Source organism: Bufo gargarizans, chromosome 4 (genome assembly GCF_014858855.1).
Source record: "Bufo gargarizans isolate SCDJY-AF-19 chromosome 4, ASM1485885v1, whole genome shotgun sequence".
Classification (NCBI taxonomy): Eukaryota; Metazoa; Chordata; class Amphibia; order Anura; family Bufonidae; genus Bufo; species Bufo gargarizans.
Window position 1 is genome coordinate 79691567 of NC_058083.1, and position 12630 is coordinate 79704196.

Sequence of the window (12630 nt, forward strand, 5' to 3'; positions counted from 1 at the left end):
CATTAGTAGGTGCCTTGTATTAACTTTCTCTGCATAATAAATGCTATTTGCTGAAGTGAGACAACCCCTTTAAGTAAAGTTTAATGTATGTGCACGGGCCCTGTACTGCAGCAGATTTATGAAAATGGTCTAAAACAGAAGCTGTATTTGTTGCCCCTAGCAACCAATCACAGTTCAGCGTACATGTTTAAGGAGCAGACTGTGAAATGAAAACTGTGCTGTGATTGGACGGCAAAGACAGTATTTATTTTACACAATCATACGTGCCATCATAGCAGTTGGTAAATTTGGGGGCAGGTAAGCCCTGCCCAGGAACACCCAAAATTAATCCGAGTCCACCCATTTACAGTCGAGTCTTCTGCCTGGGACAGCCTGAATTTGCTGAGACTGTCTGTAAAAAAAAAAAATTAGAGACACTCCCTGCAAATTCAGGACTGTTGGCAACTCTGCACAATTTCATAGCCCTCCCTCAAGGTTTCTCCTTTTCCATATTACAGACCATTAGGCACTCCGTGTGATGTCTCCCATAGACTCCATGTTGTTTTCTGTAAACCGCAGCTCCTTCTGCCTCAAAGTAGCATGATGTCTCGGGGGGGATAGTCATCTTGTACTGGGTTCAAATCTAACCAGGGGAAACATGGAGTTTGTCTGTAGTCAATGAAGGACATTTATCAAGACTGACATACCCATACATCAGGATCTCCCTGGTCTGGCAGGACATGCGCCTAATTTATTAAGATGCATCTCTGCCCGGCCGTGCCCGGAAGTCTTTAGCTATAACTTCCGCCATTTTCTGGCAAACGTTATAGTAAATTCGGCGGGTGGCGCAAAACCCTGCTTCCTTTTTGCCGCACTTGGGGAAAAGCTTAAAAAGTTGCTAATTATGGTGCACATTCGACATGTGTCATAACTTGCAACTTTTTTACGCCACAATAATGTCGTAAAAGATTTAATAAATGTCCCTCAATGTGTTTGTGCGGATTTCCTCCAACTAGAGTTGAGCGAGGTTGTGTAAAATTCTATTTGACTGCTTCGCCGAATTTTGCAAAAAAAATCTGCTTTGTGACAAATTGCTTTCAAGTACTTTTAGTGGACAAAATATGGACAATTGGTTAACTTCTATGTAATTTCCATCCTAAACAGCCAGGCCAAATTTTGTGATACAACCTCAAAACACAGAAGTACTTGTTGGTGAAAGTGTCACATTGGAGTGCAGTGCAGCTGGTCAACCACAACCAAGAATAACATGGACCAGAGGGGATAGAACCCCACTACCCAGTGATCCACGCATCACGATTACGCCTTCTGGGGGATTGTACATTCAAGAAGTCAACCAAGACGATGCTGGGGAATACACATGTTTTGCAACCAATACTATGGATACTATTCATTCAGCAGCTTACATCATAGTCCAAGGTAAGTGCTCACTGCAGAACGGACACATTTGTTGACAACAAAAGTAAAAATCTGAGCAAAACATAAGCCACAATTTATGTTTTGCTCCCCTAAGCTGTGCCTAAGGTATCTCACTCACCCAGCCAAAATCCTTCTCCATACTGATGAGGGGCAAACCTCCTGAGACGGTTGTGTGTGATGGACCTATGACTTTCCTGTTTTCCCTTGTCGTGTTCTAAGGCTTCTTCAAAATTTGGACATTGCCTCATAGGGAGTCACTTCTAGAAGATGGTGGTTCTGTTTTTCTGTGAGGATACCACTTTGCATATTAACCATGGATTTTGGTGAATAATGCTTCTAACTAAAATGTGTACAATTTGAGGTCTGCTTAGAACTTCCATTTAACAGTTTATCATGTCACTGCTTGTATGTTGTGTTCACACTCTTTTCTCTCCTAATCCTCTGCTGCAGGGACGTAGCTAAAGGCTCAGGACCCTAGTGCAAGAGTTCAGCTTGGGGCCCCCCTTCCCTCAGTGCTTTGTGGCCGGGGCAGGGAAGCACATAGCCTTCCTGCTGCCTGAGGCAACAATTGAAACAATTCTTGACCTAACACCTTCCTTCCAGACAGAGATGTAACTTGACCAGCATGCACTTTCCATAATACCTGTGTCACCTGCGGCACAAGGGTCTTTGGGCTCCCTTAAGCTCCTGGGCTCCTACCTCTGCACTCTCTATAGCTACACCCCTACTCTGCTGGATCTTAACCCTTTCAAGACCCAGGGATTTTCTGCTTTTGTGTTTCTCACTCCCTGCCTTCCCGAAGCTGTAACTTTTTTACTTTTCCATTAACATAACCGTATGAGTGCTTATTTTTTGCGGGGACAAGCTGTAGTTTTTAAAGGCACCATTGAATATTTCAACGATGTAGTGGGAGGCTGGTAAAATTCCAAATGGGGTGAAATTGGGGGAAAAAAGCAATTCCGCCATAGTTTTATGGATTTTAGTGAGTGTTCCCTAGGTTGTAAAATTAACCTATTCCCTTCATTCTAATACATAAATTAAAAAATCAACAAAATAATAGGCAAATTTGTCATTTAAATTTGTATCCCTTTACAGCAGGGGTGGGGAACCTCCGGCCCACAGGATCTTTTCATGTGGCCCCTGGCCCCCTGCAAGAAAATGCTAATGACCTCTCCCATTATGGAAGTGGTCACTAGCATGCGGGAGGCACAGGAAGGTGAGAACAGCACATTGCTAGCTGTACTCACCTTTCCTGGTCGTCTTCTGGCCCCACACTGTGTCCTGACACGTACAGTGTCAGGACGTAGTGCATGTAGACGTGCACTATAACCTGACTCTGTGCGCTGTCAGGTCACATTACAGCGCGGCTGGAAGACCACCAAGGAGGGTAAGTGAATCTGCCAAGAGACAGCGCCGTCCGGAGCTGGAGAGGTAAGTTTTTATTTTTTTTATTTATTTTAAATGTCTGATTTTAAATGTCTGATTGGGGCTGCTCTGAGGCTTGGGGGGGTCTGATGAGGTCTGATCTGAGGCTAGGGGTCTGATCTAAGGCTGGGGGGCCTATGGGGGGGGGTCTAATCTGAGGCTGGGGGGTCTGATCTGAGGCTGGGGGGTCTGATCGGGGGTTCTGATCTGAGGCTGGGGGGTCTGATCGGGGGTTCTGAACTGAGGATGGGGGTCTGATAGGGGTTCTGAACTGAGGATGGGGGTCTGATAGGGGTTCTGAACTGAGGATGGGGGTCTGATGGGGGTTCTGAACTGAGGCTGGGGTCTGATGGGGGTTCTGAACTGAGGCTGGGGTCTGATGGGGGTTCTGAACTGAGGCTGGGGTCTGATGGGGGTTCTGAACTGAGGCTGGGGTCTGATGGGGGTTCTGAACTGAGGCTGGGGTCTGATGGGGGTTCTGAACTGAGGCTGGGGTCTGATGGGGGTTCTGAACTGAGGCTGGGGTCTGATGGGGGTTCTGAACTGAGGCTGGGGTCTGATGGGGGTTCTGAACTGAGGCTGGGGTCTGATGGGGGTTCTGAACTGAGGCTGGGGTCTGATGGGGGTTCTGAACTGAGGCTGGGGTCTGATGGGGGTTCTGAACTGAGGCTGGGGTCTGATGGGGGTTCTGAACTGAGGCTGGGGTCTGATGGGGGTTCTGAACTGAGGCTGGGGTCTGATGGGGGTTCTGAACTGAGGCTGGGGTCTGATGGGGGTTCTGAACTGAGGCTGGGGTCTGATGGGGGTTCTGAACTGAGGCTGGGGTCTGATGGGGGTTCTGAACTGAGGCTGGGGTCTGATGGGGGTTCTGAACTGAGGCTGGGGTCTGATGGGGGTTCTGAACTGAGGCTGGGGTCTGATGGGGTTCTGAACTGAGGCTGGGGTCTGATGGGGGTTCTGAACTGAGGCTGGGGTCTGATGGGGGTTCTGAACTGAGGCTGGGGTCTGATGGGGGTTCTGAACTGAGGCTGGGGTCTGATGGGGGTTCTGAACTGAGGCTGGGGTCTGATGGGGGTTCTGAACTGAGGCTGGGGTCTGATGGGGGTTCTGAACTGAGGCTGGGGTCTGATGGGGGTTCTGAACTGAGGCTGGGGTCTGATGGGGGTTCTGAACTGAGGCTGGGGTCTGATGGGGGTTCTGAACTGAGGCTGGGGTCTGATGGGGGTTCTGAACTGAGGCTGGGGTCTGATGGGGGTTCTGAACTGAGGCTGGGGTCTGATGGGGGTTCTGAACTGAGGCTGGGGTCTGATGGGGGTTCTGAACTGAGGCTGGGGTCTGATGGGGGTTCTGAACTGAGGCTGGGGTCTGATGGGGGTTCTGAACTGAGGCTGGGGTCTGATGGGGGTTCTGAACTGAGGCTGGGGTCTGATGGGGGTTCTGAACTGAGGCTGGGGTCTGATGGGGGTTCTGAACTGAGGCTGGGGTCTGATGGGGGTTCTGAACTGAGGCTGGGGTCTGATGGGGGTTCTGAACTGAGGCTGGGGTCTGATGGGGGTTCTGAACTGAGGCTGGGGTCTGATGGGGGTTCTGAACTGAGGCTGGGGTCTGATGGGGGTTCTGAACTGAGGCTGGGGTCTGATGGGGGTTCTGAACTGAGGCTGGGGTCTGATGGGGGTTCTGAACTGAGGCTGGGGTCTGATGGGGGTTCTGAACGGAGGCTGGGGTCTGATGGGGGTTCTGAACGGAGGCTGGGGTCTGATGGGGGTTCTGAACGGAGGCTGGGGTCTGATGGGGGTTCTGAACGGAGGCTGGGGTCTGATGGGGGTTCTGAACGGAGGCTGGGGTCTGATGGGGGTTCTGAACGGAGGCTGGAGGACCGATGGGGGTTCTGAACGGAGGCTGGAGGACCGATGGGGGTTCTGAACTGAGGCTGGAGGACCGATGGGGGTTCTGAACTGAGGCTGGAGGACCGATGGGGGTTCTGAACTGAGGCTGGAGGACCGATGGGGGTTCTGAACTGAGGCTGGAGGACCTATTGGGGGTCTGATAGGAGGTTGATTTGAGGCTGAGAAAGGGACAGTTGTAAAAGAGGCAGGGAAAGTGAAAGCTGGGTGAACCCCTCTCTGGACCCCTCTGGGATGAGCTTGGCTGCCATTAATGCCAAATAAAGAACTAAATATATAACATTCTTAACTTAAATATTAGACTGCTATGTGTGGTCAAAATGGCGCCTGTACTATTTGTAATATATAGTGCAGGCACCATTTTGTGCTGCAAAAAGACAGTGCTCTAGATTTTTTTTAATTGAAGTGCAATTTCTGTAACTTACCCTTAAGTCACTTATACTGTATGTTTGACCAAATATAGCCTTTAAATGTTTTAGTTGAGAATTTTGAATGGCCCCCAAACGATGTTACAAATATCCTAATGGCGTTTGCCAGCAAAAAGGTTCCCCACCCCTGCTTTACAGCGTTCACTAATTACATTTATGTTTTAAAAGGATCCTGGATTTGATTCTGACCCTGGGCATATTCAGGGTGGAGTTATGTTTCTTCTTTTTATGCATGGTGTATGGTGACATAGCGGTCACTCACTAAGTAGGCCAACTCGGTGGACTCCTGAGTATAGTATGAACAGAGATTTAAATTAATAAATTACAATCTTTTCCCACAAAACTTATTTAGCAATTAGCTCAGCTCCTCCTGCTCTGTAACATGCTGCCTGTGGGTGACAAGTGCTGGACCAGTTTTGCCTCTTAGAATGTATAAATATATTTTGGCTAATAATTTTTATCTAATTTTTGAAATGCCATGGAAATGTATAATATCGTGAAGTTTGCACAAGCTTAGCACTGCTACATCTGGAGCTCACCAGACATAGGTCCTGTTTTGTAATTGTGTCCACTATGTAAATGTCAATATCTCGTAGTACAGATGCTTGTAGTGTGTAACAGCTGTCCATGTCCATGTCCAGGATCTTCTGTCCCACATAACCCTAGTCTTGTTTTCGTCAATGTCCTCCCTTCACCTTAAGGGCTTTTAATAATCAAGCTCCCACTTGGTCCAGCTGGCTCCTGTCCTCTCTTACAAATCAACAAGACCTCCATTGGGAAATGTGCCTTCATTCTTTCTGTGAAGAAAATCTGCAGTTAATTATGAGCTGTGCATAGTTAGGACTTTCTTGAAACCCAAAAGTGCAAGGCACAGATAATGGCTGATGAATGATGCTGATGGAGGTTCAAATATTATGCTCAATCTGAGCCACTCATATTTTGGCGTTTATTTTCACGGGTGTTTTTTTTTTTTTTTTTTTTAGGTATTGGGATTACTTTAATTAATAAATAGGGGGATCACACTAGTGAGTATTGGATATTGGAGGGTTCACTCTCTCTGTTTGGGTCACCCAATCCCAATCTGCCAAAAATAAACATGTAAATAAGAGAGGCACTCTTCCTTCTAGTATGTACAGGTGAAACTCGAAAAATTTGAATATCGTGCAAAGTTCATGTATTTCAGTAATGCAACTTAAAAGGTGAAACTAACATATGAGACTCATTACATGCAAAGCGAGATATTTCAAGCCTTTATTTGTTTGGATGATTATGGCTTACAGCTTATGAAACCCCAAAGTCTCGATTTTGAGGTCCCCTTTGCTCAGGGGGTATGGATTAATTATCTGACTAGAGTGTGACACTTTGAGCCTAGAATATCCAACCTTTCACAAAATTCTAATTTTAAGTTGCATTACTGAAATAAAACTATTGCACAATATTCAATTTTTTTTAGTTTAACCTGTATGTAGGATAAAAAATGTATTTAACGTCAGAAAGATAAAGAAAATATTGCATCTTCAATTGTATATTACATGTGGATTTATAAATTACAACGAAAAATAAGAATAATAAAATAAATAAAAATGTAGTTAGTGATTCATTGTTATTCATAATCCATTATTCCACATAATTAAACAGTCCATAACATATAATTCTCCAAACATGAATTCATATAAGAAAAGAGTATCAGAGCCTTTATGTTGTTTTGTTTGCGTTTTGAATGAAAAAAAAAAAAAAAATATATATATATATATAATAGATGAAAATGTCCCAAAAGTTGATTCAAAATTTTTTAATTCCCATAAACATGATCGATACTTGATCTATGTAAACATGATTAGTAATAGGTCTCCATGATTATATATTGAACAGTTCAAATATGGGAATTGGTATATTCAAAGTCTCTGGAGCCAAATGATATAATTAGTCACTTAGATGTGAATAAAGCTCCGCTATGTCGATACAAATAATGCAGACACTGCTTGATTTAAATGTTGTAAAGGATTCCACCTGCAACGTATTATAGCACTTACTTTCTGAACCACAAATAGAGGAATCTGGGGCTGTGCACTTACCCCTACCTTTAGGTGTCCTCTTTTTTGAAACACTTTTAAGTGGTATGAATGGCGCTCAGCGTTCTCCAATAAGCGCATGTGTGAGTGGTACTTGGTATCTTCCCTTTCTACCTCCTACTGCTCACCAGGTGGATACTTTGCTCCAGGATTGATAGCCACAGCGCTCAATAAGTGGATTAGTTTGAAAGTAGAAGTTTCTTTCATTAGATGAAACTGTCGACATGCCAACAAAATACGTATCGTAGTGACGTACAACGCCAGACGCATTTTGGAGCACCAGCTCCAGTGGCTGTATGTCATATGGATTACTTTGCTCATTTTTGTTGTTTCATAATTGCCCAAATCTTGACTGAAATCCTTTGCCAATGGGTTCACATGAAAACCTGTAAATGGATCAGACCTTCTACTTAATATTCTCATATTTATCTTTTTCTTTTTTGTTCTTCTGTATCGATCATGTTTAAAATCTTATAGAATATTAGAATTGTTAGAATATATAGCAAGAATGTTATTATTTTTTTTTACAATTTCTTTACATACGCAGTTTTTTGGGAGTACTTTTTATTATTCCCAATCATTGTATCACGTCACATTTAAGAATAAACATTGCCTTAATATATATTTAGACCAAAGGACGCAGAATTATATTTAAAATAAATAAGATCCATATTATTACTTTTTTTTCTCAACCCCTTTACGTACATATATCTGAAAAGGCTATTCAAAATAATTGCTCAACTTTTATAGAATAATTTGCTTGATATGGTTAACCTTCAGATGTTAAGCAGGGGGGAGAGAGCCCGACGGACCCTGCTGTCCCATCAGTCCCAGGCCCAGACCCCATTATCCCCAAAAAACAAAGTTCCATATCAGCATTTAATCCTTGTGGAATTAATGTTTCAAAGTCAAAAATTCTCCTAGGTTCGGCCCGAGACATACTTGCAATATGATTGCCACCTCTCCAATTTCGCTGAATGCTTTCTATTGCTGTAAAAGTTAGACCCCTAGGGTCTTTGTCATGACATTCTTTGAAATGTTTTGATACAGTAGGTTTTTCAAAACCATTCCGGATATTAGTTATATGTTCTAATATTTTTTTTTTTTTATAGAGTGTTTTGTTCTTCCTATATATTGCTTATTGCAGGGGCATTGAATCATATAAATTACATTTATCGTATTACAGGTTAGAAACTCTTATTTCCGACTTATAAGAATTTTGTGTACAACGTACTAAATCCACCTTCCTAGGGCCCGCAGTTGTTTTTCAATTCCCACATCTTCCACATCTATAAAAACCTTTCAGGTTCACCCATTTAGAGATGGTCATTGTTCTGTTCTAATGCTTTATGGTTGGGGCTACTTTTATGCCTATTGACGAGGCTCTAGTGTAAGTAATACTCGGAATTCTTGGTAATAAAGGCCCTATTGTTTTATCTTTAAGTAAATAATGCCAGTGTTTTTTTTTTTTTGTTTTTTGTTTTTTTCTCCAACATTTTGTATTGAGAATTAAATGGGAGAATCATTCTCACTATTTCATCTACTAGTTTATCAGAACTTTTTGTAGTAAAAAATGTGTCTCTATTTATCTTTCTAACACGTTCTAAAGATGTTTGAATTACATTATGTGGATAATCTTTATTAATAAACTCACTAGTCATCTGTCTCGCTTCCTCCTCAAATTTGGCATCCAGAGTACAATTGCATTTCAAACGACAAAACTGATTAACAGGAATATTTATTAGCCACCTAGGCAAATGGCAACTGGAATACAAAATATAACTATTCTTTGCTACTGGTTTCTGATGTGTATTACACATAAGTTTATTATCTTAAACTGAAATAACAAGGTCTAAAAAACACTACCTGTTCTTTACTAATGTTCGGAGTGAATTTCAAATTTGTGTTACGATTCAGATGTAATAAGAACTGTTCTAGTTCTTCCCTTCCCCTATCCCATATAAAGATAATATCATCAATGAACCACTGCCAGAGTACCAGACCCTTCCCCAGCTAAGGCCGGATGGTATCAAACTCCCACTGCGCCATAAATAATTTAGTGTAGCTGGAGGTGAATCTGGTACCCATGGCGGTGCCACGTATCTGGAGAGAAGTCAGATGCTTCCCAAAAATAATTCAGTAAGGATATGTTGTATTCCCTCTATAGTGAACTGGATCTGATCAGTCTCAAGAGTCCCTTCTCTATGTAGTATAGTGTTGAGTGCTTCTGTCCCTTGTTTGTGATCAATGACTGTGTATAGGAAACTCACATCTAATGTTCCCAAAATCCAGTGAGATTGATATTGTAAGTTTTCGACTACCGTAATAATTTGGGACGTATCTTTAATATTAGATGGTGTTATTTTTACTATTGGTTGTAGTATTTGATCCAAATATTGTGATAATCGAACCTATACCCGATTATAATAGGGCACCCTGGAGGGTTTTTGTAATCTTTATGAACTTTAGGGATACAATAAACATAGGCATTCTTTAAGTTTGTATTATATATTTAAATTCTCTTTCAAACAATATTCCCCTTTCCATTCTTTTTTCACACAAATCAACTAATAATTGTTGATCATTTGGGGGGTCTCAAGTTTTTTATAAGTATTACCATCCCCAAGATGTTTTTTACATTCTTAATCATATTTCTCCGTATCTTGTATATTTTCGTTTCCAAATTTTTTTCTGAAAGTTGCTATCTCATGTCCAATTTTCTTGTCTAGGATACACCTTTGATTTTTGTTTCAATTCTGTATGCTGATATTTGGAAGGGATAAAAACTCCTCGCACATGGATTTTTTTAAACATAATTTTCTTCCAAACTTTTCAATTCCGATATATGTATCAAACATTATTTTTCGTTGTAATTTTTTAAATTCACATGTAATATACAATTGGTGATACAATATTTTTATCTTTTTGATGTTAATACATTTTTTATCCTACATACTAAAAGGAGTGCCTATCTTATTTACAGATTTATTATTGGGATCACTTTGTTCATATTTTCTTAGTGCCTTAGTCATTAGTTCATAAGCTTTGACATATTTAACTAAAATTACAGATTTTTATCAGTTTTCACTTTTGCATGCAAGGCCAGGCTAACATCTGTGGCAGAAGTTCTGGCAGGATCCTGTGTCGCAGATGCCATAAAAAAATTAAGAAATTCTGCTGCTGGATCCGGTGAATCTAAGCACCTAATTTTCAGCTGTCTCTGAGCTGATGGGTGGAGACAGAAAATTCTGCTTCCTAACTCGTTCAGAATCAGTCAAAAGCAGCATATATGACATGGTTGAGAAGTATTGAGCAAAATAGATGTGAATAAAGCACTTGGGGTGAGATATAAAATCATGTCTGTACATATGTCTCACTCTGCAGCTCACTTTTTCCCCCTGCCCTTTTCTTAGAATTCTATGGAATGATGTAATCTGATCCTTCTGTGATAAATTCATCTTGAGAAACCAAGATAGGCTGTTTCTCAATGATTTCAGAGAAGTTTTGTTTAGAAAGAGGGGGGAATTAAACATCTGATGACTGGAGAACAAGTCTTATATATTATAAAGTTTCTTATACTCACCTGGACTATTCATTTTACACAACTGTGCAGAAATGATAGTGACCACCTAGCTCCCATTCCATGGGAACCTCTGAAAGAGGGTATGTAAAGTATGCGCCCAGTGTGCAAGGTATAAGAGGTGGTGCCAACAAGTCACTCTGCCAGAGTATTTAGGGCCTATTGACACATTCAGCATTTGTAAAAAGGGCTTATCTGGGATTTTGATATTGATGGCCTATTCTCAGGGTATATCGGATAAGTTGGGGTCCAGCCCCCTCACTGATCAGCTGTTCGAAAAAGCCTGTGACCTGTGCCTAGGCCAGTGATGTCACCGTCCATTGGTCATATGGCCTAAGCGCAGGTCAGTTCCATTCAAGTAAATGGGGCTGACCTGCAATAACAAGCACAGCCACTATCGAATGGACGACGTTGTGCTTGGTAAGCTGCATTGAGACTGCAGCATATCTTCCCTCAGGATGAAGGAAAACCTAGTTGTGACTCTGATCTGGCGGATACGGGATAAAATGAAATTCCTGGTCTAAAAATGGTCACAAAAGTTCTATGGTCTTTAGTAACCTTTCAGTTGTCTATATATTTGTTTGGTGATTGCTTCATAAAAAAAATGTCTACACTGGTTTCTTATGTGCTGCTATATTGCATGAAAGCTTGACAAAAAGAAAATTAAAGCTGCAAATACAAATAAAACTGTGTACATCTGATTTTTGTACTGTGCCTTATAGAAGGCTCCACGATTCATAAAAATCTAAGCGGTTACATGGGTTGTTTCTCTTTTCAGCTATCCCGCAGTTTACGGTTGTTCCACAGGATCGGAATGTTTTTGAAGGTCATACGGTGGATTTTCATTGTGAAGCACAAGGGAACCCACAGCCAGTAATTGCCTGGACCAAAGGAGGTAAGACGAAAGCTGTACTGGGAGGCAATAAGATATCTCTGTCATACACTCCATACTGTACACTAGAGAACCTATAGCTCACATTTTGTTTGGTTATGCCAAAAACATTGTAATGTTGTTTTTCACCAATGGCAAAGAGTGGAACGGTAAAGGTCTTGTGTTAGGTTAGATCTTTGTCATTGACCTCTATTGTGTCTTATGCATACACAATAAAAAATAAATAATAATTAGAGCTTTGGCATGTTTGGAAATTATTCTTATTTTCTAGTGTACATTTTTCTGTAGTAAACCGGTTGATAGGTTCCAGTCTAGGTGGTTGATGTGTCCAGACGAGAACCTGTTTGCCACAAAGCCTTCCTATTACTATTAGTTTTCCTTTTTGCTCCTAGCAAGTAATGTCACGTATGATTGGCTGTGTGTGTATATATGTGTGTGTGTGTGTGTGTGTATATATATATATATATATATATATATATATATATATGTGTGTATGTGTGTATATGTATATATATATATATATATATATATATATATATATATATATATATATATAGTACTTACACTGCTTACATTAACCAGATTTTCCAATGAGAAAGTCTTGCTTTTGTTAGGTAACAGAACTGTATAAAGGGTCTACAAGAAAACAAGCTGCTAAAGCAGGAATGCTCAACCTGCAGCCCTCCAGCTGTTGCAAAACTACAATTCCCAGCATGCCTGGATAGCGTACAGCTATTGGCCTACAGCAGGGCATAGTGGGAGTTGTAGTTTTACAACAGCTGGAGGGCTGCAAGTTGAGCAATCCCTGTGCTAAAGTCAGAGTGATCTAAATTTGGAGACACTGAAGTAAAAGAATGCAAAGTGTTTGTACAGAATCTGGAGCGCAGCCCATGTGTACCAGTCTGCACCTTCC

The 12630-nt window shown here is 41.6% G+C and overlaps 1 protein-coding gene across 1 annotated transcript in view; it reads left to right on the forward strand.

Moving 5' to 3' along the window:
• Positions 1 to 12630, forward strand: part of PXDN (peroxidasin) — a 119740-nt gene that overhangs the window by 76638 nt on the left and 30472 nt on the right. Inside the window, exons 10-11 of the mRNA XM_044289370.1 lie at positions 1144 to 1416; positions 11604 to 11720. Coding sequence (XP_044145305.1) covers positions 1144 to 1416; positions 11604 to 11720 — 390 coding nt within the window. The remainder of the gene's footprint in view (positions 1 to 1143; positions 1417 to 11603; positions 11721 to 12630) is intronic.